The sequence below is a fragment of the Trachypithecus francoisi genome, unplaced genomic scaffold (genome assembly GCF_009764315.1).
Source record: "Trachypithecus francoisi isolate TF-2019V2 unplaced genomic scaffold, Tfra_2.0 Lachesis_group5, whole genome shotgun sequence".
NCBI classification, from domain to species: Eukaryota; Metazoa; Chordata; class Mammalia; order Primates; family Cercopithecidae; genus Trachypithecus; species Trachypithecus francoisi.
Genome location: NW_022681470.1, coordinates 22662969 through 22690875, shown reverse-complemented (window position 1 = coordinate 22690875; position 27907 = coordinate 22662969). Strand labels below are relative to the sequence as shown.

Genomic DNA, 27907 nt, shown 5'->3' with positions numbered 1-27907 from the left:
TCACAGTGAAGTAACCACCAAAAACTCTTGGCATGCCAATCCTCTGCCTTCTTCAGGCGACAGGATTAAGAATGGGATCCTAGGATGCTTATATGCAATGATGAACCCGAAAACGCTTGCAAACTGCTACACAAATATTAATCACGAAAAAGGAAGTCCTCTTCCCACCTGGAGACTCTGTGGGGTATGGCGAGGTCGGCAGGCGAATCTCGTGTCTTGCTCCACCCTCCTGACGAGGCGAGGGCCTAACCTGGACCGCGGACGAATCGAGTGACTGCCTCAAAAATCTCCTAGAACCTATCCCCGTGGCCCCGCCCTTCGCGGCCTCTCAGTCTCTGCCGCGGAGCCCCGCCTGCCCCTCATGTTTCTCCGAGCAGGCCTGGCCGCCCTCTCGCCGCTTGTTCGCAGTCTTCAGCCCTCTTCTGTCGCCGCCATGAGCACTGGCACCTTCGTCGTGTCACAGCCGCTCAATTACCGCGGCGGGGCCCGCGTGGAGCCGGCTGATGCCTCCGGCACTGAGAAAGCTTTCGAGCCGGCAACCGGTAACTGCCCCAAGCCTGGGAGGCTGGGGCGCCGCGGGGACGGGTGCGCGGATTTCCCGGCCAGCCCCCGTTTCCTGTGTTCTGCAGGGTTGACCTGAGCACAGACTGTGACAGTGGAGAGTCTAAGGTTGTGTGTGTAGGCAGCTAGCGATTCTGGGGCAACGCGAGTGCCTCTGGGCAGGGATGGGAAGGGAGGAAAAGGAAAAGCTGATGGTAGGATAGTGAAGAGTTTTACCGGGGCCAGAACAGAGTTCGCAAAGTCCTGGTGTGGGAAGTCGTGCGTCTGTTAACTTCCTTTTTTTTTTTGAGACAGGGTTTCGCTCTGTTGCCCAGGTTGAAGTGCAGGGGCACGATCTCAGCTCACTGCGCCCTCGACCTTCCGGACTCAAGTGCTTTTCCCGCCTCAGCCTCCCTGGTAGCTGGGATTATAGGCTCCCAACCACGTCCGGCTAAGTTTTGTATTTTTGGTAGAGACGGGGTTTCAGCATGTTACTCAGGCTGGTCTCCAACTCCTGAGCGTAGGTGATCCTCCCGCCTCGGCCTCCCAAAGTGCTGGGATTACAGGCGTGAGCCACCGCGCCCAGCCAGCTGTTCCCCTTTTAAAACTAGGACTGATGTATTATTGTCTTCAAATGTGTGCATAGGAGAGAAATTCTAAAAGAACCGGGCGGGGTTGTGGGGAAGATAATTACTTGTGCTGGGAATGAAGGAGCGCGCTCATAGATGGTTTCTTTTTTTTTTTTTTTTTTGAGACGGAGTCTTGCTCTGCCACCCAGGCTGGAGTGCAGTGGCCGGATCTCAGCTCACTGCAAGCTCCGCCTCCCGGGTTTATGCCATTCTCCTGCCTCAGCCTCCCGAGTAGCTGGGACTACAGGCGCCCGCCTCGTCGCCTGGCTAGTTTTTTGTATTTTTAAGTAGAGACAGGGTTTCACCGTATTAGCCAGGATGGTCTCGATCTCCTGACCTCGTGATCCGCCCATCTCGGCCTCCCAAAGTGCTGGGATTACAGGCTTGAGCCACCGGGCCCGGCCTCTTTTTTTTTTTTTTTTGAGACGGAGTCTCGCTCTGTCGCCCAGGCTGGAGTGCAGTGGCCGGATCTCAGCTCACTGCAAGCTCCGCCTCCCGGGTTTACGCCATTCTCCTGCCTAAGCTTCCCGAGTAGCTGGGACTACAGGCACCCGCCACCGCGCCCGGCTAGTTTTTTGTATTTTTTTAGTAGAGACGGGGTTTGACCGTGTTAGCCAGGATGGTCTCGATCTCCTGATCTCGTGATCCGCCCGTCTCGGCCTCCCAAAGTGCTGGGATTACAGGCTTGAGCCACCGTGCCCGGCCTATAGATAGTATTTTATTTAAATATGTGACAACAATTTGAGATAAAACTGATGTTTCCCCTCTTTATAGGCCGAGTGATAGCGACTTTCACATGTTCAGGAGAAAAGGAAGTAAATTTGGCTGTTCAAAATGCAAAAGCTGCTTTTAAAATATGGAGTCAAAAATCTGGCATGGAGCGTTGCCGAATCCTTTTGGAGGCTGCCAGGATAATAAGGGTATGTTTCAATTTATTCCCTTCCAGAAAGCTCAGACATTGCTCTGAGGGTTCTTTGTGCTCTTTGCAGTTCGACTTTGATGCAACATTAGGCCATAACGTTTTTATAAAATGGAAAAACATTTCCACATGCTCACCTTAGTATATAAAACAAGTTTTTGTTCAATGCTTCCCATCTGGATCTTGGCCCTTGGACATCTCCTTTGGCAGGTTTTCATGTTTGTAAAGCTTTGTGTTGAATTTTGCCCTGTTATTCAATACCCTTCTGACTGCTTAACCCTGTAATCTGGGTGTTAAGGAGGTTTCTCACTGTGGCTGGTCAGAACATGAACTATACCTGGCCCTGTGTGAGTTCTGGGGCTTTTGTTTTTTAACCTTTTCTTCTTGGGTAGTCCCTTTCCCAGTCTTGGGTAATTTTTCACACTGGTACTCAAAGGAGAATCTGCAGATTTCTGGGGTTCTCTATCTGTGCAGCTCTTTTCCCTTCCATACTCAGCCTTGAAGAACTGTAGCCACTCAATGTTCCCTAAACTCCCAACCTGTCTTCTCAACTCCTGTGTCTGCTGGGCCACCTAGCTTCCTCCTCCCTGCTCTGTGGCCTGAAAACTTTCTCTAGGCAGAAGGCTGCAGCAATTGTAGGGCTCATCTCATTGGTTCCCTCCTCCAGGGACCACTGCCTTAAGTTGCCTAATGTCTGATGTCTGAAAATGGTTCATGTATTTTATCTGGTGTTTTTAGTTGTTTAAGGTGGGAGAGTGAATCTGGTCCCTGTTACTCCATTTTGGCTGGAAGCTCATTGATTCCTAGTGGAAATGAACATTTTTTCCCATATCTTCTCATTTTTACTTTGGATCCTTTGGTACTTTTACCAGATTGTACAGATCTTGTCTGTGAGACCCAGTCGTTTTTCTGTTGGAGACCCCTTATGAAGTAGCTATCATTTGGATTAAAAGGAGAAGGAGAATGTTACTTAAAATGATGACAAAACTATCTAAATAGAGAAGAGAGTGTGTGTGTAGGTTATCTGCTTGCCTCCAGTCCTGACCCAGGTTGGTTTGTCTTGTACAGCACCACCAGAGTGTTCCTACAGACGCACATTTGATCATGGAACAGCCCTGGGTAAAACTGGACATGGTCCCCCTCCTTAACATGGCCCTCGGGCCTTGTTTCTTCAGCCTTGTCTTTTCTCTTCACACACTGTAAGACCCAGCTCTCCTGCACTGCTGGTCCTTCTTCCTTTACCATGTGTATACTCTCACACCTCATGCTTTTGCAGTGCCGTGACGCTGAGTTTGGTGCTATTCCTTTGTTTTTCTTGCGTCTTGTGCTTACGTGTTTAGCATTTAGCGGGCTGTACTGTAATTTATCTCTCCCTTCCTCCAGTTTTTTCCTTCTGGGCAAGGTGATTTTTGTACATAATTGTATTATCAAAAGCATCTTGGGATGTATATAGCTATTTTACCTATTTGAGAAATGAGAAAATGCTCAGAAAGGTTAAATAGCTTGTGTTAGGTCATATAACTAGTAAGTATAAGAGCTAGTCTGTTGGGCTTCAAAGCTAGACATTAAGGCCTGCTGAGGGGTTTGAAGTGAAAGGGAGAAGTGAGGGACTTACCCTTGGCTTCTAATCTTTTATCCCGGTGGACACCTGGTCAAGTTCATATTGTAAAGCAGGGTGATATAGAAGAGGAACAGGGTTGGGGACAACACATGTATTTCCTAAGAAATACTTGTAGCAGTATGTTGTTATGGTGAACAATTTTATCTTATGGTTGTTCTTGTAATAGTAGCTGGCAGAAATTTTTGTCAGAGACATCTTTGATGATCCTTACATATTGTATCAGAAGATCTCCTACTGCTCTTTAGTAGATAACTTTTTTTTTGTAAGGATGGAGAATAATAGAATGACAAAGAAAACATTTCCCAAGGCCATCTAGTAAACTGAATTTTCTCTTGAGAGTTGAAACCCCAAAACGTTACCAAAGCTGCTTGCCTATCCATTATTTTAAAAGAGAAAAAAATCTCAAGAGTGAGTTTCTATTCTCTTGGTAAATGTTCCAGGACTAAGCAGCGACAGAATCACAGATTACTTCCTTTTTGTTCATTCTTACACTGAAGTGTAAGCAGAACTGTGTTTCACTATTACCAGTGTAATATCTCTTCCCTGTATTTGAAATGTTTTGTACTGATTCATCACTTTATTCAACCAATTAATGCACTAGCCTCTCTAGGGCCTAGTTTCCTCTTGAATTCAAGAAACAAAATTTAAGCTACTATGGTTGATTATACCTTTGGAAAGCTTTCGTGTTAATTATACTCAAGAAACTTAAGAGTGGGGAATAATTTATGCTTGGTGTAAGAACTGATGTGTGTTGTCCTCCTCGGGTAACCTCTTTCTAGTGTCAGCATACTGGGAAACAAGTTAATTGTCAAAAGATTGTTTTGTTGAGTATAGAATCAGGAAGGGAGAAGGTAAATTGTTGGTTTAAAAGAGAGTTTAATTTAGACCAGGTTTGATTGTAAACACATTATCCTTTCCGAAGGAACATGTCTATTCAATAATTCCAATATTTATTTAAAATGTACTAACTTGCCCTTTTAGAAGTAAGCTCTTAAAGGGATAGACAGGACTGATACTCTTTTCCCTAGTAATGAATGTAGAATGAATGAGTCAAAGCACTTTATACCTCTGGTCTTTATAGAAATACAGCATGTCCAAATCTCACTATCCAACTGTCCTTTCTTGTATTTCATGTTGGTTTTCATATTCCTACTTTCATCTTTTCTGAGCTTTGTACTGTGGTTAGATGGTTGAGTTAGTTTCTGTTGCACTCCATTTTTCTTCTGGCCAGCCTTACTGCTTATCAGTTTTATAAAGAGAATGTTCCTTCTTGTCAGTTGCTTGATTCATCTTTTATGTATGTTCTGATATTCACCCTATTATTTATTTTAAATTGGACCCATAATAGCAACTGCCTATTTCTTACATATTCAATTCTTTTATCATCTTTAGACCAAAGAAAGGCATTATTTAGCGTTCTTTTTTAGGTCTAATTTCCTAAACCTTTAAGCTCATCCGTGGACTATCTGTTGAATATCTTTATCCTTAGTAAGTTGTGGAGCCCAGAACTAAAAACAGTATTTGAAAATACTATTGATTGAATGCTAAGTATTAGAAAGTATTAGAAGAGAATATGCCGCAATTCTTTGGGTGAATTAAAGTGATGCATATTACAACCTCTTAAATGCAATTGTGTGTTAGAATATTTTGTATAATTTCCCTAAGAACTGTTTTCTCCTACCATATATGAGCAAACATATATAGATATTTATGTACATATACGTATTACTTTCATTTTCCAAAATGAATTATTCGTCCATTTACGAGCCATTCATTTTCTCTCCATTTTCTTTTTTTTTTTTGAGGTGGAGTCTCGCTCTTTCGCCCAGGCTGGAGTGCAGTGGCCGGATCTCAGCTCACTGCAAGCTCCGCCTCCCGGGTTTACGCCATTCTCCTGCCTCAGCCTCCCGAGTAGGCGCCCGCCACCTCGCCCAGCTAGTTTTTGTATTTTTAGTAGAGACGGGGTTTCACCGTGTTAGGCAGGATGGTCTTGATCTCCTGACCTCGTGATCCGCCCGTCTCGGCCTCCCAAAGTGCTGGGATTACAGGCTTGAGCCACCGCGCCCGGCCTTTCTCTCCATTTTCTACCCCTCACCTCTTCAATAAATACACACTTCAAATCAGAATGGGCCTGCCCTGCGACTCTCAGAGCCGCAGAGGGCATGGGTTCATTCCTGCCCGGTCTTGCCCTTGTTTTACTGACTGATCTTGATATAAAGTTGTGGTCTTAAATCTTTGTCAGTTAATTCACGAGGGAAGAACAGGGCTGCTGCTGTTCAGCTATAAGCTTTTATCTCTCTTCTAAATGTAACACTGCCATTTCTTTTCATTTAAAGTGAAAACTATTTTTAGTTTTAAAAATTGAGCAATGTATTCTATTTAAGCATTAATTACATCAAGACATATTGGAATATGTCTTAAATCTAGTCTCCTGCTTTACCCAAAGGAACGGGAGGATGAAATTGCCACTGTGGAATGCATCAACAATGGCAAGTCCATCTTTGAGGCCCGCTTGGACATTGACACTTCCTGGCAGTGCCTGGAGTATTATGCAGGTTTGGCTGCATCCATGGCTGGTAAGTCCTCACCTGGTGTCTGTGACCAGCTGATAGTGAGGCAGAAGAGCAGGGCCTAGTAGTGAAGGGCAAAGATTTTGGAATTAAGACAGAACTGGGTGAAAGTCTTGGGTTTGTCAGTTTCTACCTGGGTGGCCTGGGAATTACTTTATGTTTCCTAATCTAAACTGGAGATAATAATTCATACCTTCTTGGGTTAAGGATTAAATGAGATAGTGCATGTAAAGCACCTAGCATGATGCCTGAGCTTTAGACCAAATTGCTGAAAAACCAGTTTTCACAAGAATCAGTTTGTCATATTTACCAGTTTTATCTATTTAGCAAACTTTTTTTGACAGTGTATAAAGTTTTCGACAATTGATATTGGATGGTTGGTAGGGCCTAGGAAGATTGCAGGGAGCTCACATGCTTCCCCTGCTGTTGAGTGTTCCTCTCATTTCCATTTTGTTTCATCTAAACTATCTAATAAAGGCTCAGTAAATTCTTAGAGCGTTGTTAAATCAAATAGGATGATCATGTGTTTGAAGGATAGGCAGGATTCTCTATGTGGAGAGAATATGTGGAGCCAGTGGAAGAGTGACTGGGACAAATAGAAGAATGGAGACAGGTTGAGCCTGGTGTATTGGGAGCAGTGGGGAGGCTGTGTTGACTAGAATACAAGTCAGACTGGTACAGATGTTGGTGAAATCTTGGGGAACACAGACCTGCATCCTGCTTTATTCCTGTTTTCCCTGTAGGTGAACACATCCAGCTCCCAGGCGGATCCTTTGGTTATACCAGAAGAGAACCACTTGGGGTATGTGTGGGAATAGGAGCATGGAACTACCCCTTTCAGATCGCCTCTTGGAAGTCGGCTCCAGCGTTAGCCTGTGGTAAGAACGAATTATCCCTGCATTTGAGAGCCATTTGTTCATTCTCTCATTCATTCTTTCCCCGTTCTCTACCCTTCACCTCTCTATAAACACACACTTTAAATCGGAAGGGGCCTGCTCTGGGATATTCAAAGCCTCAGAGGACATGGCTGGTTCTTGCCCTGTCTTGCCCCTCAAGGAGCTTATAGTTTAGGTTGTACACAATCATGTCTAGATATTCCCAGGTTTTATTTATTTAATTTTGTATATGAAAAGGAAGAAATTTAACTTTTTCTTATTACATTGAATTAGATTTGTGCTACTTATAAATTCTTTTCCTTTCTGGACAAGAATTTTAATGTAGGGGTTAGCACTTAGGAGTCTGACTTCATTTACAAAGCAGAAGAAGAACTCCTTTCTTCATTTGGGTCTTTTTTTTTTTTTTTTTTTTTTTTTGTATTTTTTAGTAGAGACGGGGTTTCACCGTGTTAGCCAGGATGGTCTCGATCTCCTGACCTCGTGATCCGCCCATCTCGGCCTCCCAAAGTGCTGGGATTACAGGCTTGAACCACCGCGCCCGGCCTAGTTTTTGTATTTTTAGTAGAGACGGGGTTTCACCGTGTTAGCCAGGATGGTCTCGATCTCCTGACCTCGTGATCCGCCCATCTCGGCCTCCCAAAGTGCTGGGATTACAGGCTTGAACCACCGCGCCCGCCTAGTTTTTGTATTTTTTAGTAGAGACGGGGTTTCACCGTGTTAGCCAGGATGGTCTCGATCTGCTGACCTCGTGATCCGCCCGTCTCGGCCTCCCAAAGTGCTGGGATTACAGGCTTGAACCACCGCGCCCGGCCCATTTGGGTCTTAAGAGAAATGATAAGCAAGGCTTTGATAAGCTCCTTATCAAAGAGGAGCTCTGGTTGATTAACATAAAATAGTTTTCTTTCTTTTTTTTTTTTTTTTTTTTTTTTTGAGACGGAGTCTTGCTCTGCCACCCAGGCTGGAGTGCAGTGGCCGGATCTCAGCTCACTGCAAGCTCCGCCTCCCGGTTTACGCCATTCTCCTGCCTCAGCCTTCCGAGTAGCTGGGACTACAGGCGCCCGCCTCGTCGCCCGGCTAGTTTTTGTATTTTTAAGTAGAGACAGGGTTTCACCGTATTAGCCAGGATGGTCTCGATCTCCTGACCTCGTGATCCACCCGTCTCGGCCTCCCAAAGTGCTGGGATTACAGGCTTGAGCCACCGCGCCCGCCCAATAAAATAGTTTTCTTACAGTATTTAAGGAGAAGAATCTTTGAGGAAAGAAGACTAATTATATCTTAGAAAAAAACTATAATGTTAAAAAGCATTACTATTAGGACGTTATATTGAAATGCAGCTTTTTTCCTGTTGCCATTGCATGTTCTTGTTTTAGCCTGTTTCTCTTTGAGAGACAGCCGTGAAAGAGGAAAAATAGGCCCAGCATTAACTTTGGGGACTTTCATCAAGTGAACCTTTCTGGTCTTCAGTGTCAACTTTTATAGAATGGAGCTAATGATACCTACTTCATACTGCTGTTGAAAGTGTTAAATGATATAATATATATGAAAAGGCCTAGATATGCAAATATGAGACTGGGCAACTGTAGGGTTTGAGATCTGTTTAATGAGAGAAACCAAGATGAAAAGGGCAAGATTTGTTTACTTATTGATATGATTTGGCTGTGTCCCCATCTAAATCTCAACTTGGATTGTATCTCCCAGAATTCCCATGTGTTGTGGGAGGGACCCAGGGGGAGATAATTGAATCATGGGGGCTGGTCTTTCCCATGCTATTCTCGTGATAGTGAATAAGTCTCACGAGATCTGATGGGTTTATCAGGGGTTTCCGCTTTTGCTGCTGCTTCATTTTTCTCCTGCCACCAATGTAAGAAGTGACTTTCACCTCCCACCATGATTCTGAGGCCTCCCCAGCCATGTGGAACTGTAAGTCCAATTCAGCCTCTTTCTGTTCCCAGTTTCAGGTATGTCTTTATCAACAGCGTGAAAACAAACTAATATGGTTATTAATAACATTTTTGGTCTAGGATTTGGTTGGGGAAGAGAAAACAATTGGAATTGTTCTTGAATTGTCCTCTAGTCCTGTTTTCAGGGGATCACTGGTCTTAGAAAGTCTTTTTATGTTTGTGTCTTGGGTTTATGCAGGTAATGCCATGGTCTTTAAACCTTCTCCCTTTACACCTGTTTCTGCATTGCTACTGGCTGAAATCTACACTGAGGCTGGTGTGCCTCCTGGGCTCTTCAATGTGGTGCAGGGAGGGGCGGCCACAGGCCAGTTTCTGTGTCAGCATCACGATGTGGCCAAAGTCTCCTTCACTGGAAGCGTGCCCACTGGCATGAAGGTGAGGATGAAACCAGTATTGGTCAACACACATGGCATTTGGATATGGCAAAGTTGGTCCTACCCAGAGTATATTTTGGAGGCTTCTCTTTTGATTTTACCTAGCCTGAATTGGGAATGGGAAGGAGATTTTATTAGGCAGAGGTGTGAAGTTTCCTATAAAAGTGTGAAGGGGGAAAGGGAGTACACATGGGGTGATTTGTGTTAGGCCAGGTTGGGGTGGAAATTAACAGCTCCAGCCTAAGGAGAGGATGTGTCTGAGTGGACAGGGGCCTGGGCTGCCACCTGTATTGTTTGGTGACTTAATTTCTTGTATGGAAAGAAGGATTTTTACTCAGGCTATTTCAGATTCATTATTTTGACATGAATTTGTGTTCTGAACTCTGTCAGCCTTAAACACAGTAACAATAACACAGAATAATTTCTGGCTATGACAGTCCTGTGAATTGACAGTATTTTTTATTTTTATTTTTTTGAGACAGGGTCTCACCCTATTGCCCAGGGTGGATTATAGTGGTGTAGTCACAGCTCACTGCAGCCTTGAACTCCTGGGCTCAGGCAGTCCTCCTGCTTCAGCCTCCTAAGAAGCTGAGACTATAGTCATGTGCCACTGCGCCTGGCTAAGTTTCTTATTTTTCTGTAGAGATAGGGTCTTGCTATGTTGCCCAGGCTGGGACAATATTTTTTAAATGAGCTCCCTCTTCCAATGTCAGTGCAACTCTGTGGATTTGCTTCAGTTTTCTGGAATAGAATATTTTAATAGACAAAAGGCAAAGGATATTAACAAGAATAAGGCTACAGGTCACACACAGTTTAAGCTGATTTTGTAGGTTCAGGGTCTAATTGACCTAGCATGCAATATAATTTGTGTTAAAGTTCTAAATACCTTGTTCTTGTTCTGTAAGATCATGGAGATGTCAGCTAAAGGAATCAAACCTGTTACCTTGGAACTTGGAGGCAAATCTCCACTCATCATCTTCTCAGACTGTGATATGAACAATGCTGTGAAGGGGGCACTGATGGCCAACTTCCTCACACAAGGCCAGGTATGTACCTATCCCTGGAAGAGGTGTAAAAGGAATCTCCACCCCCTCATCCAACAGCATGTTTTAAAGCTTTTTGTTTTGCAATACTTTCAGAATTACAGAAAAGGTACAAATAGTAACTTACAGACTTACAAATAGTACAAGGAATTCCCATGTACCTTTGAACCAGATTTTTCAAATATTAACATTTTAACACATTTACTATATCTTCTTCTTTATCTGCCTGTACATACATAGGCATATTAAGTTTTTCTGAACCTTGAGAGTAAATTGTAGACATAAGGCCCCTAACCTCTAAATATAAAGTTCCTAAAAACAAGTGCATTCTTTTACATAAGCACGGTACACTTAGTAAAATTAAAAAATTAACATTGATATAGTACTGCGTTACTGAATCTATAGCCCTTACTCAATCTACAGCCCTTATTCAATTTTGCCACTTGTTTGACTAATGTCCTCATAGCAAAATAGAACAAAAATTTTTTTTTTTTTTTTTTTTTTCTCCTGGTCCACGATCCAGTCAAGGATGATGCATTGCCTTTGGTGTCTTTAATCTCCTTTAGTTGAGAACAGTCCTTCAGTTATTCTTGTCTTTCAGGACATTGACAGTTTGGGAGAACAGGCCATTCATTTTGTAGAATGTTCCTTAGTTTGGGTCTGTCTGATGTTTCCTGTTAGATTCATATTGTGAATTTTTGGCAAAAATACCACAAACATGATGTCATATCCTACTCAGTGGTGATTTAACTTTGATCACTTGCTTTAAGGTAAATCTTCACTGTAAAGTTACTGTTTTTTACTTTGTGGTTAATAAGAACTTGTAGGAGGTATTTTGAGACTATCCTGTTCCTCATCAAACTTTCATGTAGTAAATACTTCTGTCACCACTGACGATCCTTGCTGAAAACAGTTTTTATTATGGTGGTTGCAAATGGTGATTTTCCAATTCCATCATTTCTTCTATATTTGTTCACCTTCTACTGTAAGAAAGAACTTGCCCTTTACCCCTGTTTGTTTTCCATTCATTTATTTATATCAGTATGGACCCATGGATTCTTATTTCATTCTATAGGTTATAATCCAGTACTATCATTTTTATTTATCATTTTTATTTTTATTTATTTGTTTTTTGAGACAGAGTCTAGCTCTGTTGCCCAGGCTGTAGTGCACTGACATGATCTCGGCTCACTGCAACCTCTGCCTCCCAGATTTAAGTGATTCTCCTGCCTCGGCCTCCTGAGTAGCTGGGATTATAGGCGCCTGCCACCACACCCAGCTAATTTTTGTATTTTTAATAGAGATGGAGTTTCATTGTGTTTGCCAGGCTGGTCTCGAACTCCTGACCTCATGTCATGATCCACCTGCTTTTGCCTCCCAAAGTGCTGGGATTACAAGCGTAAGCCACTGTACCCGGCCTTTATTTTATTTTTTTATTGAGACGGAGTCTCACTCTGTCACCCAGGCTGGAGTGCAGTGGTACGATCTCGGCTCACCACAGCCTCCACCACCTGGGTTCAAGTGATTATCCTGTTTCAGCCTCCCAAATAGCTGGGGCTACAGGTGTGTGCCACCACAGCCAGTTAATTTTTTTTTTTTTTTTTGAGACAGAGTCTCGCCGTGTCACCCAGGCTGGAGTACAGTGGCGTGATCTTGGCTCACTGCAAGCTCTGTCTCCTGGATTCATGCCATTCTCCTGCCTCAGCCTCCTGAGTAGCTGAGACTACAGGCACCCGCCACCACGCCCAGTTAATGTTTTGTGTTTTTTGTAGAGACGAGGTTTTACCGTATTAGCCAGGATGGTCTGGATCTCTTGACCTCGTGATCTGCCTGCCTCGGCCTCCCAAAGTGCTGGGATTACAGGCGTGAGCCACCACACCTGGCCTCAGCCAGCTAATTTTTTTTTATTTTTAGTAGGGACGGGGTTTCGCCATATTGGCCAGTTTGGTCTTGAACTCCTGACCTCAGGTGATCTGCCCACCCTGGCCTCCCAAAGTACTGGGATTACAGGCATGAGCTACTGTACCCAGCCTCATTATTTATTTTGATGCTAAAATAATTGCAAATGGCTAGTAGGAATCCCTTTCTGTGACCTTTTGATATGTCCTCATTATTCTTTGAATACTTCATTACTTTCTGGCATAGCAAAGTGTTCCAGACTCATCTTATACTTCCCCTGGCTGCACTCTGGAATCAGCCATTTCTCTGAAGGAGCCCTGGTTCCATTATTTTTTTTTTTTTTTTTTTTGAGACGGAGTCTCGCTCGGTTGCCCAGGCTGGAGTGCAGTGGCGGGATCTCAGCTCACTGCAAGCTCCGCCTCCTGGGTTCACGCCATTCTCTTGCCTCAGCCTCCCGAGTAGCTGGGACTACAGGTGCCCGCCACCACGCCCGGCTAGTTTTTTGTATTTTTTTAGTAGAGACGGGGTTTCACCGTGTTAGCCAGGATGGTCTCGATCTCCTGACCTCGTGATCTGCCCGTCTCGGCCTCCCAAAGTGCTGGGATTACAGGCTTGAGCCACCGCGCCCGGCCGGTTCCATTATTGTTTATCTGTTTATTATTAATTTTTGAGACAGTCCTGCTCTGTTGCCCAAGCCGGAGTGCAGTGGTGCCTTCTTGGCTCACTGCAAGCTTGGCTCCCCCAGGTCGAGCAATCCTCCCACCTCAGTCTCTGGTGTAGCATGCCACCACATTGAGCTAATTTTTGTGTTTTTTGTAGAGACAGGGTTTCACTGTGTTGGCCAGGCTGATCTTGAACTCCTGGGCTCGAGTGATCCACGTGCCTCGGCCTCCCAAAGTGCTGGGATTGCAGGCATGTGCCACCATGCTTGGCCTGTTTTTTTATTTTTTGTAAATTATTTTATGATTATTTAGAAGGACTACCTTCAAACCAGTACAAGTATTTCATAAATAATATCTGGTTGTTTTGTAACCAGTTGAGTAATTTGTTGCACAATAAGCCACCTCACATCTTTCAGCAAGAAACACGCTAAGTCTGAACAGTAAAGAAATTACACAATGAGTTAGGACACAATTAAAATGTGCTTTAAATATTTTTGGCGGGGGAGAGGACACCACACTTCTCTACTCAATAAAGAGAAACAATTTTGCAGTCCAGAGGTCTTTTATTTTTTCACACCTATCATGCCATGAGTTCATAGGGAATAGGTTCCAGCAGCTCAGGCTCCTTCCCATTGGTTCTCACACAGTGTGCTTCCCTGGTGGAGTAGGCTGGTGCTTCAGCTGAACCTAGGTACCTTTCTCTTTGGCTTCCTTCTTTTTCTGATCATCTTCTTTCATGCATTTCAGAAGCTATCTTGGGTCTGAGAGTGCTTCATGTGTTCAATGTGCATATTAATTATCTTGGCAAGAATTTTGCCCTTAATTTGTTTACAACAATGCCAGTAACATGAGTAACATTGTAGACTCTTCCAGTTTTGCCCTGGTCATGCTTGTGGGGCATTCCTTTTTGAATAGTACCCATCTCTTGATGTCTACAATATTGCCTTTCTTATAGATTTGCATGCATGTGGCCCAAGCAACAACTCCATGTTTTCTAAAAGGCCTAGAGAACATGTATTGGGTACTTTTTGTCTTTCCCTGTGTTTTTCATTTTGGTGAATTACTGGAAGATGGCAGTACTGACCAAAAGTGCTGGTTCTGTTTAGTGGTGAATGGTATTTAGAAACCAAGATCTCAGTACCAGGTGTGCTTATTGCTAGTGCGGTATCATTGCTTCTAGGCCCTCTCAGAGTCCAGTGCTGGGAAATACATATTTGTATATATGTCTATGCACATATCTATTTCTGTATCTATCTACATAAAAATAAGTTCATCCAGATACTTTTAATTACAGTCGAATACCACAGGGTTCATTTCTGCCTTCTCCCTTTCCGTATTTGTATTTCTTCTCTGACAGTAAGAAATTGGACTCCCATTATCCACAATATGTTTATGTAATTGCTCATCATAGAATACATGTAGTATTCTAATAATAGTAGTTTCAGATTTGTAAATCCATACCTCTGTGGAAAATAAACCTTGTAATTAGAGCTCAGAATTTTTTTACAGTTCTTTTTATATTTAGCTGGAGGGTATAGTCAAAATACTATATTCAAAAGTTACTTGGGTCAATTCTACCCTTCCTTCCCCCTCCTTCAGTGTGGTTATGATATTCATTTAAAATAACAGATTCACTTGTTTGTGTTTGTATTCATTTGGGTTTTATTTTCCCCATCCTTGCCGATTTTAAAATTTTATTTTCATTAGGCGAAACACAAACATGGTTCTAAACATCAGAATTTTACAAAAACAGACACTTAGAAGTGTTACTTCTCCCCATCTTGTCTGCTCTGTTTCCAGTACCTCCTTCCCACCCAGTCTTATCCATCTCCTTTGGGTAGCTAGTCTGATTTGTTTCTGATTTTTCTTCCTGTGTTTCTTTTTGCACAAATAAATAGGTACTTGTATATTTCTTACTCTTCTTTCACACACAAAAGGTAGCACATTAGAGGTACTCTTTTGTACTTTGCTTTCTTTGCTATGTGTGTATGTGGATGAATATATACACACGCACAAAGAATACATATAGTATAGCATATGTAGAATAAATATATAGAATATTCTACATAGTCTGTACTATGTATATATTCTTTGTACAAATATGGAGAGAATGCTAAAAATAATTGTGATGTAATGTGATTTTATTTTATTATTATTATTTTTTTGAGATGGAGTCTCACTCTGTAGCCCAAGTTGGAGTGCAGTGACGCAATCTCGGCTCACTGCAACCTTCACCCCTGGAGCTCAAGCGATTCTCCTGTCTCACCCTCCCAAGTAGCTGGGACTAGAAGCATGCCCTACCACACCCAGTTAATTTTTTTGTATTTTTAGTAGAGACAGGGTTTCACCATGTTGGCCAGGCTGGTCTTGAACTCCTGAGCTCAGGCAATCCACCTGCCTCGGCCTTCCAAAGTGCTGGGATTACAGACATGAGCCATCGCGCCCTGCATGAGCCACCATGCCTGGCGTGATTTTAAGTAGGTATCACAATTTATCCGTTCATCTGTCAATGGGGTTATTTCCTTATCTTGGTTATTGTGAATAATACTGCACTGAGCATGTGATTGCAGATATGTCTTTAAGGTACTGATTTCATTTCCTTTGGTATATACCCAGAAGAGGAATTGCTGAATCATAGGATAGTTCTATTTTTGATTTTTTTTTTTTTTTTTTTTTGATTTGGAGTCTCACTTAGTCACCCAGGCTGGAGTACAATGGTGCGATCTCAGCTCACTGCAACTTCTGCCTCCTGGGTTCAAGTGATTTTCCTGCCTCAGCCTCCTGAGTAGCTGGGATTACAGGCATGCACCACCACGCCTGACTAATTTTGTTTTTTTTGTTTTTTTTTTTTTTGAGACGGAGTCTCGCTCTGTTGCCCAGCCTGGGGTACAGTGGCCAGATCTCAGCTCACTGCAAGCTCCGCCTCCCGGGTTTACGCTTCTCCTGCCTCAGCCTCCCGAGTAGCTGGGACTACAGGCGCCCACCAACTCGCCCGGCTAGTTTTTTGTATTTTTTAGTAGAGATGGGGTTTCGCCATGTTAGTCAGGATGGTCTCGATCTCCTGACCTCGCGATCCACCCGTCTTGGCCTCCCAAAGTGCTGGGATTACAGGCTTGAGCCACTGCACCTGGCCTTAATTTTGTATTTTTAGTAGAGACGGGGTTTCTCCATGTTGGCCAGGCTGGTCTCGAACTCTTGATCTCGAGTGTTTTGCCCACCTCGGTCTCCAAAGTGCTGGGATTGCCGGCGTGAGCCACTGTGCCCAGCGAAGTTTTAATTTTTTAAGGAGCCTCTATCCTGTTTTCCTTCATGGCTATACTACTTACATTCTTTTTTTTTTTTTTGAAAGGAAGTTCATTAATAAAGTAAAGGACTAAAGAATGGTTACTCCGTAGGCAGAGCTGCCCCAAGGGCTACTGGTTGCCCTTTTTGTGGTTATTTCTTGATCATATGCTAAATAAGGGGTGGGTTATTCATGCCTCCTCATTTTAGACCATATAGGGTAAAATGACATTGCTATGGCATTTGTAAACTGTCATGGCGCTGATGGGTGTGTCTTTTAGCATGTTGATGCATTATAATTAGCGTATAATTAGCAGCAAGGACTACCAGTGGTCACTCTCATCGCCATCTTGGTTTTGGTGGGTCTTAGCTGGCTTCTTTACCCCAGCCTGTTTTATCAGCAAAGTCTTTATGACCTGTATCTTGTGCTCACCTCCTATCTTATCCTGTGACTTTGAATGTCTAACCTCCTGGGAATACAGCCCAGTAGGTCTCAGCCTTATTTTACCTAGCCCCTACTTAAGATGAAGTTGCTCTCGTTCAAACACCTCTGATATTTCCCCCTTCCCTATTATAAAAGAACCCTTAATCCTATGGGTTGCAGAGGGACAAAGATCCATCTTCTGTAAACTTCTTCATGCTGAATAGGGGCGATGATATTCCTGCCTAATTATTAGGGTCTCTTGTATTCAGGGTAGAGAAGAGCTCAGTCAGAAAGTGTCAGGGTGAGTGTCGCTTATAACTCTGAGTTCCGAAAAAAGGTGATATCCAAAGTTGGCCAATCAGTGCTGCAGTCTATTTCTTTTGGGTTGGGAGGGTCTCCTCAGTATTGTCCCTTCCATGGTTTGCCAGAAAGATGTTACTGGAAAGGGGCCCTGATGAGACCCCAAGAGAGGGTTCTTGGATCTTGTGCAAGAAAGAATTCAGGACAAGTCCATAGAGTAAAGTGAAAGTAAGTTTATTAAGAAAGTAAAGGAAGGAATAAAGAATGGCTACTCCATAGGCAGAGCAGCCTATACTAATTTGTATTCTCACCAGCAGTATACCAAGATTCCCTTTTCTCCACATCCTCACCAACACTTGTTATCTTTTATCTTTTTGATAATAACCATGCTAACAGATGTGAGGTGATATCTCATTGTGATTTTGATTTTCATTTTCCTGGTAATTAGTGATGTGGAGGATCTTTTCATAAACTTCTTGGCCATTTGTATGTTTCTGGAAATACGTCTATCCAGGTCTTTTGCCCATTTGTAATCAGAAGGTTTTTTTTTTCTTTTTTTTGCAATTGAATAGTGTGAGTTCCTTATATATTGTGATTTTTTTGTGTGTATGGTAAAGCATAACATAAAATTTACCAATTTAACCGTGTGTGTGTGTGTGTGTGTTTTTTTTTTTGGAGACAGGATCTTACTCTGTTGCTCAAGCTGGAGTACAGTGACATCATCCCAGCTCACTGCAGCCTCGACCTCCCAAGCCCAAGTGATATTTCCACTTCAGCCTCCTGGGTAGCTGGGATTGTAGGCATGTGGCACCACGCCTGGCTAATTTTTGTATTTTTTGTAGAGATGAGATTTTGCCATGTTGCCCATGCTGGTCTTGATCTTCTGAGCTCAAACAATTCTCCTGCCTCAGCCTCCCAAACTGCTAGGACTACAGGTGTGAGCCACCACTCCTAGCCTTTTTGAACCATTTTTAAGTGTAGAGTTCAGTGACATTTAATACATTTACATTGTATACAACTATCATCATTATTAATCTGTAGAACTTTTTCATCACCCCACATTGAAAACTGTGTACCCCATTAAATAATAACTCTGTTTCTCTTTCCCCTCAGCCTCTGGTAACCACTAGTCTAATTCCTGTCTCTATGAATTTGACTATTCTAGGTACCTTTTATAAGTGGAATCATATAATATTTATTATTTCATGTCTGGCTCGTTTCACTTAGTGTAATATCTTCAGGTTCATCCATGTTGTAGCATGTGTCAAAATTTCTTTCCTTTTTAAGGCTTAAATAATATTCCATTGTATATATGTGTACACACACAGCACACACACACATGCACACACATACATACCACATTTCGTTTATCCATTGTTTTATTTGTGGACACTTATGTTGTTTCCACCTTTTGGCTATTGTGAAAATGTTGCTGTGAACATTGATGTACAGATATCTGTAGTAGAAGTGTCTGCTTTCAGTTCTTTTGCGTATATACCCAGAAGTGAAATAAGTGGATCACATGATAATTCAGTGTTTAATTTTTTGAGGAACCACTGTACTGTGCTCTACAATGGCAGCACCATTTTACATTTCTATAAGCAATGCACTGAGTTTCCAATTTCTCTGTATCCTTGCCAACACATGGCATTTTCTTATTTTCTTGCTTACTTTGTTTTTGATAATAGTTGTCCTAATGGGTATGAAGTGGTATCTCATTGCGCTTTTGATTTGCATTTCCCTAATGATTTGTGTTGTTGACTGCATATGTAATTTTATAAGATATTGCCAAATCCCTCTCTGAAAGGAAATGTTGCATTCTTTTTTTTTTTTTTAGTTAAGCAATTATTTTATTGCTCAAGTACATAGACAGATTTATGTAACCAGGGCAGAGGCTGTAGATGATTCATATTTCCAGTTGGGAGAGAGAACTCACTTGGTCTTATAATATGGAGCCAAACAGTGAATCTGGTTTTCTATCATAATCAGATGGAATTTAGCATCCTTATCCTTTCTCTTCCTCTCAAGAAGCTTACTTATGCAGCACCATGTGAATCTCTCAGGATCCCACTGATTTGTGAAGGAGTCAGACCCTTCTTGGCCAGTTTTTAAATCTGCTCCTTTGTGTTGTCAGATGTCAGCTTCAGCCAAGTGGGGACGCTGCAGTGATAGGGCAAAGCCGACTGGGACAGACCCTTCCCGGAAGCGTACATGCGACCCATGATGGCAGCTGTCAGGCAGCAAAAGGAACATTCTTACTAACGATGCATGTGTACCTATTTCCTAATAGCCTTTCTTAACAGCATATATAGTCACAATTTAAAATTTTTATCAGATAGATGAGAAGTGGTATTTCAGTATAGTTTTAATTTCAGTTTGTTTGTTTGTTTATTTATTTATTTGTTTATTATTTTTGAGACAGAGTCTCGCTTTGTCTCCCAGGCTGGAGTGCAGTGGGATGATCTCACTCAGCTCACTGCAACCTCCACCTCTCGGGTTCAAGTAGCTCTCCCAACTTAGCCTCCCAAGTAGCTGGGACTACAGGTGTGCACCACCACATCCAGCCACTTTTTTTGTATTTTTAGTAGAGATGAGGTCTTGCCATGTTGGCCAGGCTCGTCTTGAACTACTGACCTCTAGTGATCCGCCTGCCTCAGCCTCCTAAGGTGCTGGGATTATAGGCCTGAGCCACCATGCCCAACCTAATTTCAGTTTTTATAATTATGAATGACATTGAACATCTTTTTCAAAATTCACATATAATAAAATTCACATTTTTGGTGTGTTATACTATGAGATATGATTTTCAATTAATTTTTAAGAGTTTTTTAAAATTAGTGATAATAGCCTTTTATCTGAGATAAATGTTGCAAATAATTTTATTCCAATGTTTTAATGGTCTTGGTTTAGTTTAAGGTATTTACCACGCATAAAATTTTTGTTTTTCTGTAGTCAAATTTATCAGTGTTTTTTCTTTAACTATGTCTAGATTTTGGATAATAGAAAACCTTTTTCTACACCTAGGTTTTAGAGGAATTACCAGTATTGTCTCTCTCTCTCTCTCTTTTTTTTTTTTTTTTTTTTTAAGTCTCGCTCTCTCATCCAGGCTGGAGTGCAGTGACGCAGTCATGGTTCACTGTATATATTCTTGACCTTTTAGGCTCAAGTGACCCTGCCACCTTAGCCTCCCAAGTAGCTGGGACTACAGGTGCATGTCACCACACCCGACTAATTTTTGTACTTTTTGTAGAGATGGGGTTTCGCCATGTTGCCCCAGCTGATTTTGGACTCCTGAGCTCAAGTGATCCGCCCACCTTGTCCTTCCAAAGTGCTGGAATTACAGGTGTGGGCCACTGCGCCCTAATTTCTTATTTTATATTTTGATTCCTGATACGTTTGGAGTTTATTTTTATGTATGATGTAAGATGTGTATCTTATTTTATGTTTTCCACATTACTGATGATTTGTTCTAGCACCATTTATTTAGTCCATCTCTGTCCTAATGGTTTAGCTTTCGCCTTTATCATAGACTAGATTTCCATGAGCACTTGGATCTGTTTTTGGACTTTTCTGTTCTGTGTTCTTACAGCATTTGAACAGTGTTTATGTTCCTTTCTATAGGAGGGTCTAAATAGTGATTATTAGTGATTTCAGAGACAAATTTTTTTAACAATTAGATTTAAGACCACAATTCTTGATACAGTTTTACTTTTCAGTTCCCTTCCATTCTTAAAATATACAGCCAGGTTGAGCCCTGATACAAGGAAGTAGGAGAGGTGCTGTGGGTTATATGTATCTAGTAATGGCCTTAACAAAATTTAAACAAGCAAAATAAGAACTAACTTTTACCTCAAAGGGCAGATTTTGCTTGTGGAGTGGCATGTCCACAATTACGTGTGTGATCCTTCTTATTCAGTATGGAGACAATTTTTAGAAATGGAAATACCCTTAAAAAAATGTATAGTGTCTCTTTTCAGTTTAAAGTTTTTAGATTGTGTTCCTTTTTCCTTTTCCCTTTTTTCTCCTTACACACATAGAAATTAATGTCTTGTGTTTGTCCTTTAGGTTTGCTGTAATGGCACAAGAGTATTTGTGCAGAAAGAAATTCTTGATAAATTTACAGAGGAAGTGGTGAAACAGACCCAAAGGATTAAAATTGGAGATCCCCTTCTGGAAGATACAAGGATGGGTCCACTCATCAACCGACCACACCTGGAGCGAGTCCTTGGGTTTGTTAAAGTGGCAAAGGAGCAGGTAAGAAATAATTGGCAGTAGGGTGGGGTTGGGGAAGATTATACTGCTTTGTGCCCTTTTCATGTTAATATTCATTGACTATTAGCATCCCTGGCTGTGTTCTGCTTTGTACCTCCACTGGGAAGACTAAGTACGAGTTTGTTTGGGATACAATTAACATTTCAGGAATGCATTTTGGAGTTGTATTTGTAATGCAAAATACTTTTTTCCTCTTCGGCAGGGTGCTAAAGTGTTATGTGGTGGAGATATATATGTACCTGAAGATCCCAAATTAAAGGATGGATATTACATGAGACCTTGTGTATTAAGTATGTCCTCTTTTTGTTTGCTTTTAGATGATTTGAATTAAATACTGAATAGACAGAGATGAATATTTATAAAATATGGACATGGTATAAAGCAAAGGCTGGCAAATTATGTGGTCCTATTACCCAAGTTTAAGAAGTAGAACTACTCCATTATCTTCGAAGCCTTCTGTGTGCCCCTCCTTTAGGGCACCCATATGTATTAGTTTATCCAGGACCACAACTATTGTTCTGGAAGCAAGGAGCTCAAAATGTGAAAGTGCCTATTTGATTTAAAAAAATGAAGTAATAAATCTAATTCCTTGAGAAAATAAAGAATGTTTCTCATGTGACCTGTAGATCATTGTGTTAGACATTTTGCATTGCTATGAAGGAATATCTAAGACTGGGTGAGTAGAAGAGATGTTTCTTTGGCTCATGGTTCTGCAGACTGTACAGGAAGTGTGGCACTATCATCTCCTGGTGAGGTCTCAGGAAGCTTTCAGTCATGCTGGAAGGTGAAAGGGGAGCAGACAAGTCACATGGTGAGAGAGAGAGCAAGAGAGGCGCCAGGCTCTTTTAAACAGCCAGCTCTGTGTGAACTCACAGAGCGAGAATGCACTCATTACCATGGGAAGGACATCAAGCCGTTCATGAGGGATTTGCCCCGGTGACCCAGACACCTCCCACTAAGCCCCACCTCCCAACAGTGGGGATCATACTTCAGCATGAGATTTGGAGGGGAAAAGCATCCAAACTGTATCGGTCATCAAGATAATAAAACCAGTGTGTCAGATAATATACTAATCTTTTTAGAAATTACATAATTTAATAATTTTTAGTACCTCCATTCAATCTTAAAAATCTAGTTTTGACAATCAAGGTGTATGTAGTCGTCCTACTCCCACCCATCTACTTCCCTCCTACTTCAGAGATAACTACTATTCTCAATGTTGTTTTGTCATTCTTACGCTTTTCTCTATCATTTTATAGTGTGTGTTAGTATCCCCTACAAAAATGTTGGTAGTTTTGTAGGCTTTAAACAATTATATATAGGTTGAACCATGTTGTATAATTCCTTACATCTTATTTGAAGATAAATTAAGCTGGTTTTTGCCCCTAAGGTTGATAGTGGTGTCAGTTTTTAACAACTTCATATTTGATACAGTGTATAACCTTTAACCCCCCCCTAAAAAGAACCACTGATGTTTAAAAGCTGAAAACCTAATGTTTATTCCATGAATTAGGTTGCAGTTATTACATGAATATTTAATAAATAGGAAAAGCTTACAATACATTGTTAAATTAAAAATATTGGGGCCAGGTGCAATGGATCACTCCTGTAATCCCAGCACTTTGGGAGGCTGAGGCAGGAGGATCGCTTGAGCCCAGGAGTTTGAGACCAGACTGGGCAACATAGTGAAACCCCATCTTCAAAAAATTAGCTGGGGGTAGTGGTGCACACTGTGGTCCCAGCCACTCAGGAGGTTTTATTTTAATGTTTGCAGCTAATTGCAGAGATGACATGACCTGTGTGAAAGAAGAGATCTTTGGGCCTGTTATGTCCATTTTATCATTTGACACTGAAGCTGAGGTTCTAGAAAGAGCCAATGATACCACTTTTGGACTAGCAGCTGGCGTCTTTACCAGGTATATGGGGTGGGACACTGAGAGCAGTTTTGAAGGAGCGGGGGCTGCAGTATCTGCTTAGATATGTAATTGATGTTATTCTCTTACTTTAGTTTGCCCTCATAGGAGCCGTCAGCACTTTCTGTTTGCTTCAGGTTAAGTCAGAAGATACGAAAGCAGCATTTTGTAGTTTGCTGTAAATGGCCAGAGAACCTGCTATTGAGTTTTAAATTGAGCTTGTTTAATAAACATTTAAGATTCTGATCTGTGTAAAGCATTGGGTTAGATGTCTTTTGAAAACACACATGACAAGGAATTTAGAAACCTGTTAAGTATATAAATTGTGTGCAGTATTCTTCAAAAACATAATTTTTAATGGCATTATAATAGTTCCTAATTGGAATGCATTATAACTTATATAGCCATTTCTTCTATGGTTGCATATTTAGGATGTTGTTTCCAGTTTTAAATATTACAGTATTACAGTAATGTGATCAATATCTTTGTGCATAAACTTACCCTCTACTGTAATGTAAAATGGCGCTGCCAATTTGGAAGAGTTTAGCAGTTCCTCAAAAAGTTAAACATAAAGTTACCATGTTACCCAGCAATTCACTACTAGATATACACCCAACAGAAATGAAAATATATGTCCACACAAAGGCCTGTACACATTCACAGCATGATTATTCATAATAGCCAAAAAGTGAAAACAACCCAAATGTTGTTTTCACTTTTTGTGAAAACGCTTTGGGAGTGCAATTTCTTTGAAACCAATTGCAGATTGCTTGGTTTTATACAAACTTTGATTTGTCTTTGGCAGTAGAAGGCAGTTTGCTAAAGCTGCTTCACACTTGGAATTATGCTGTTTCTTTGGTGATACATAAAGTTGCTTCCCTTTGAGCTTTGAAGAAAAGATTGAGGAGCTGCTCTTTTGATTTGGGGACTGAGCAGGTTAAGTGCTCTTACTTTGCCACCCTCATACAGACAAAGTCCAGTTACAAAGGCGGGTAACTCCAATGTGCTATTCTTTTCTTCTTACCAGCTTTACTGGGACAATGCACATACTGTACAGTTCACCCACTTAAAGTGTACAATTCAGTGTTTTTTAGTTTATTCATGGAATTGTGCAACCATCACCATAGTCTATGTTTAGGACACTTTCATCTCAAGAAGAAACCTTGTGCCCCTTAACAGTTGCTTTTCATTCCCACTCCCCACCCCCAGCCCTTGGCATGCACTAAACTACTTTCTTTCTCCATGGATTTGCCCATTCTGAACATTTTATATAAATGGAATCATACAGTATGTATTCTTTTGTGACTGGCTTCTTTCACTTAGCATAATGTTTTCAAGGTTCATTTGTGTTGTGGCATTTATCAATACTTTATTCCCAAATAATATTCCGTGGTATGGGTATGGACCACTTTTTGTCCATCCATTCATCTGTTACAGGCATTTGGGTGGTTTTCACTTTTTGGCTGTTACGAATAATCATGCTGTGAACATATGTGTACAGGCCTTTGTATGGACATATATTTTCATCTCTGTTGGGTGTATATCTAGTAGTGAATTGCTGGGTAACATGGTAACTTTATGTTTAACTTTTTGAGGAACTGCTAAACTCTTCCAAATTGGCAGCGCCATTTTACATTCCTCCCAACGACATATGAAGGTTCTAATTTGTCCACATCCTCACCGGCCCTTGTTATTGTCTGTCCTTCTGATTTTAGCCATCCTTGTGGGTGTGAAGTAGTATCTCATTGTGGTTTTTATTTGCATTTCTGTGGGTTTTCTTTTTCACTTTCTTGATAGTCTTATTTGTAGCACAAAATTTTAAATTTTGACCAATTCCAATTCTGGTTTTTTTTTGTCAGTTACTTTTGGTGTCATAATCTAAGAAATCTTTCCCTGACCCACGGTCATGGTGATTTATTCCTCTGTTTTCTTCAAAGAGTTTTATAGTTCTCAGTCTGACAGTTTTAGGTCTGTGATGCGTTCAAGTTAATTTTTGTGTATAGTGTAAGAAAGGGCTCCACCGTTATTTTTTGCATGTAGATATCCACTTGTTTCAGCACCATTTGTTGAAAAGACTGTTTTTCCCCCATTGAATTTTGGGCACCCTTGTTGCTGTTACTTATTTTAAAGATGCCTTGTGCTTGGGACTATAAAATCCAATCCATGTCTTTTTGCCTGGATGATCAAAGATTTTAAAACATTTTGAAGAAATGAGAATTTAGTAAGATTTGGGAACCCTAGAACTGGCAGTGTAACTTTTCCTGTTAAAGTAGTAGACTAAGAAACTTTGAATAATGCACACATTCTTTTTTTCTTCATAGGGACATCCAGCGGGCTCATAGAGTGGTAGCTGAGCTTCAGGCTGGAACGTGCTTCATTAACAACTATAATGTCAGCCCAGTGGAGTTGCCCTTTGGTGGATATAAGAAGTCAGGTAAGGAGCTGGGAGGTGTGAATGCAAACCAGGTCTCTAGAGATAGGTCGTAATGCAGACCTTACAAACCAGTATTCATAAATGCGTCTGCAGATCAGAATCACCTGAGGAAATACAGGTTCCTGGTCCTTTCCCAGATCCACTGTGGCAGTCTCTGGGAATGGAAGTCAAGCATCTTCCCCTACCCAACACTCCCTAAATCTTTCCAGAGGGTTCTGACATATAGCCTGGCTTGTGAACTGCTGATAGATATCTCAGAAAGGTTTGTCTTGTGGGTAGAATACTTTTTCTGCACAGCCTGTGATTGCTGTAAGCATAAAATAAAATCACTCCCTTAGGGGTTCCATATCAGGGATGTCCATCATCATCCACTGTGGAGGTTTTAGATTCCATTTAGGTAAAGTGTCTCTAAAGTAATATCTCAGTAACTTTGTTTCCTCTGTTACATCAAATTAAAATCTTTAAATTTATCATTAAGCAATCAATTATGATCGTTTTCATTACCCTCGATGGCATATGGGAGTGTGTTTCCTTAGCCACTGCTCATTCATTTCGTTTATTCTATAGTCAGACATATGTTACCACAACATACAAATTTATAAGTCTGGTATGTCAGGAGAGGATTTGAGGCATCAGGAGTATAGCCAGAACCTTTGGAGTTTGTTGCCTGTAAATATTCATTTACATATTTCTCATGCTGTTCTTCTAGAGTGAAAATTGGTTTGGACTTTGTTGAGGCATCATTCTAAGAGTCTGACCTCTAGTTTCTGTGAGAAATATTTACAGCCATCACAGTGTTGGCAAATATATAAACCCTGATGAACACTGATGAGATGGTGGGTGTTAATTTGACAGTCTTATTTGTCCCTGTGGGGTACTCACAGGAGTCGTACACACAGGCACAAGTGCAGGTGGGAACCAAGGTGCCATCTTAATAACATGTAACATGTAACATTACATGTTAAGTTTCTGATAGTCCCTCAGGGCAGGGAATTGTTTGTTTGGAATCAGCAGCTTAGGCCTTTGGAGGGCCTCCTAACTTTCCCTTTCCTTTGGACCAGACCATGCTATATCGAATGAGAGAGCGAGAAAGATGACCAGATGTGCAGAGCAGCACCTGGCCTAACAGGCCTGACCAGCTGTGTGCTTAGGGGATTTGGAAAGCAACAAAACACAGAGTGAGGTCTTCCCAGGACCTTTGTGTGTGATACCATTTGAGTGGTGCTCCCTGGAAATGCACATATTTGGGACCTCAGCCTTGCCCTTAGAAGGCAGAGCCTGCCTAAGTCTAGCGCAGGGTGTACAGGCAGGGCCAAGGTTGGGATACTACCTTTTAGCACAGTAACCTCATCCACTAGTAGTTGGGCAGTGTCTTGGACTCTGAGTAATCAGAGGGACCTTCAGTGCCCCCTCCCCAACATGAGTGGGTACGTTAAGTTAGTAGGTTGCTCTTACAGGTATATAAGAAATGGTGAATAAGCCTATTGTGTAGAGTTAAGTTTTAAATTAGCATCAGTTTTCAAGGGTGTCAGGTTGATTGCTGTAGAGATTGCCTTTAACACTTGATACAAAATCTGAGCATTTTTCAGACCTCAACCCAAAATAGTAGATACCTGAAATTAAGATTCATATTGGTAAGAAAGAAGACCTGTATATTTCCCTGTCCCCATCCCCAAAGGCCAGTGGGTCATTTTCCCCATGCCTAACTCCATTCATAGCTAATATGTGGATTGAGGACTTTATTCCAAAACATTTAGGTTCTATATTCTTCCTTAGCCCTTTGAAGATCATTGTGACTTTTCAGACTATTGTAGTGATGGCTCAACCTGACCGCTTCTCCTCCTTTCAGGATTTGGCAGAGAGAACGGCCGTGTGACAATTGAATATTATTCACAACTGAAGACTGTGTGTGTGGAGATGGGTGATGTGGAATCTGCTTTTTGAAAACCTGCAGTGAAACCTACTGACATGGCCAGGCTGTGGAATGATGCGAATCAGCCCTGTTTACAGAGGCAGTACAACTGAATGTTATTTTAAATTCAGAATTTTGGCATTCAGGATAAGAGAATGGTTCATGTTACTCTTTTTCTCTCCATCAGCTTCGTCACTGAAAATGTGCATTAAGTGCCTTGTAGATACTAATCAAGAAAGTTGTCATTCTCCTCAAA

At 41.5% G+C, this 27907-nt stretch overlaps 1 protein-coding gene and 1 pseudogene across 1 annotated transcript; one reads left to right on the top strand and one right to left on the bottom strand.

Moving 5' to 3' along the window:
* Positions 1–27907, top strand: ALDH9A1 (aldehyde dehydrogenase 9 family member A1). The gene is made up of 11 exons (XM_033195603.1): positions 1–542; positions 1944–2089; positions 6156–6285; positions 7023–7157; positions 9315–9511; positions 10416–10556; positions 21186–21374; positions 21595–21682; positions 23167–23308; positions 25627–25739; positions 27589–27907. The coding sequence occupies exons 1-11, from the start codon at positions 362–364 to the stop codon at positions 27681–27683; spliced, it is 1557 nt and encodes a 518-aa protein (XP_033051494.1). The 5' UTR covers positions 1–361; the 3' UTR covers positions 27684–27907.
* Positions 18955–19467, bottom strand: LOC117074301 (annotated as a pseudogene).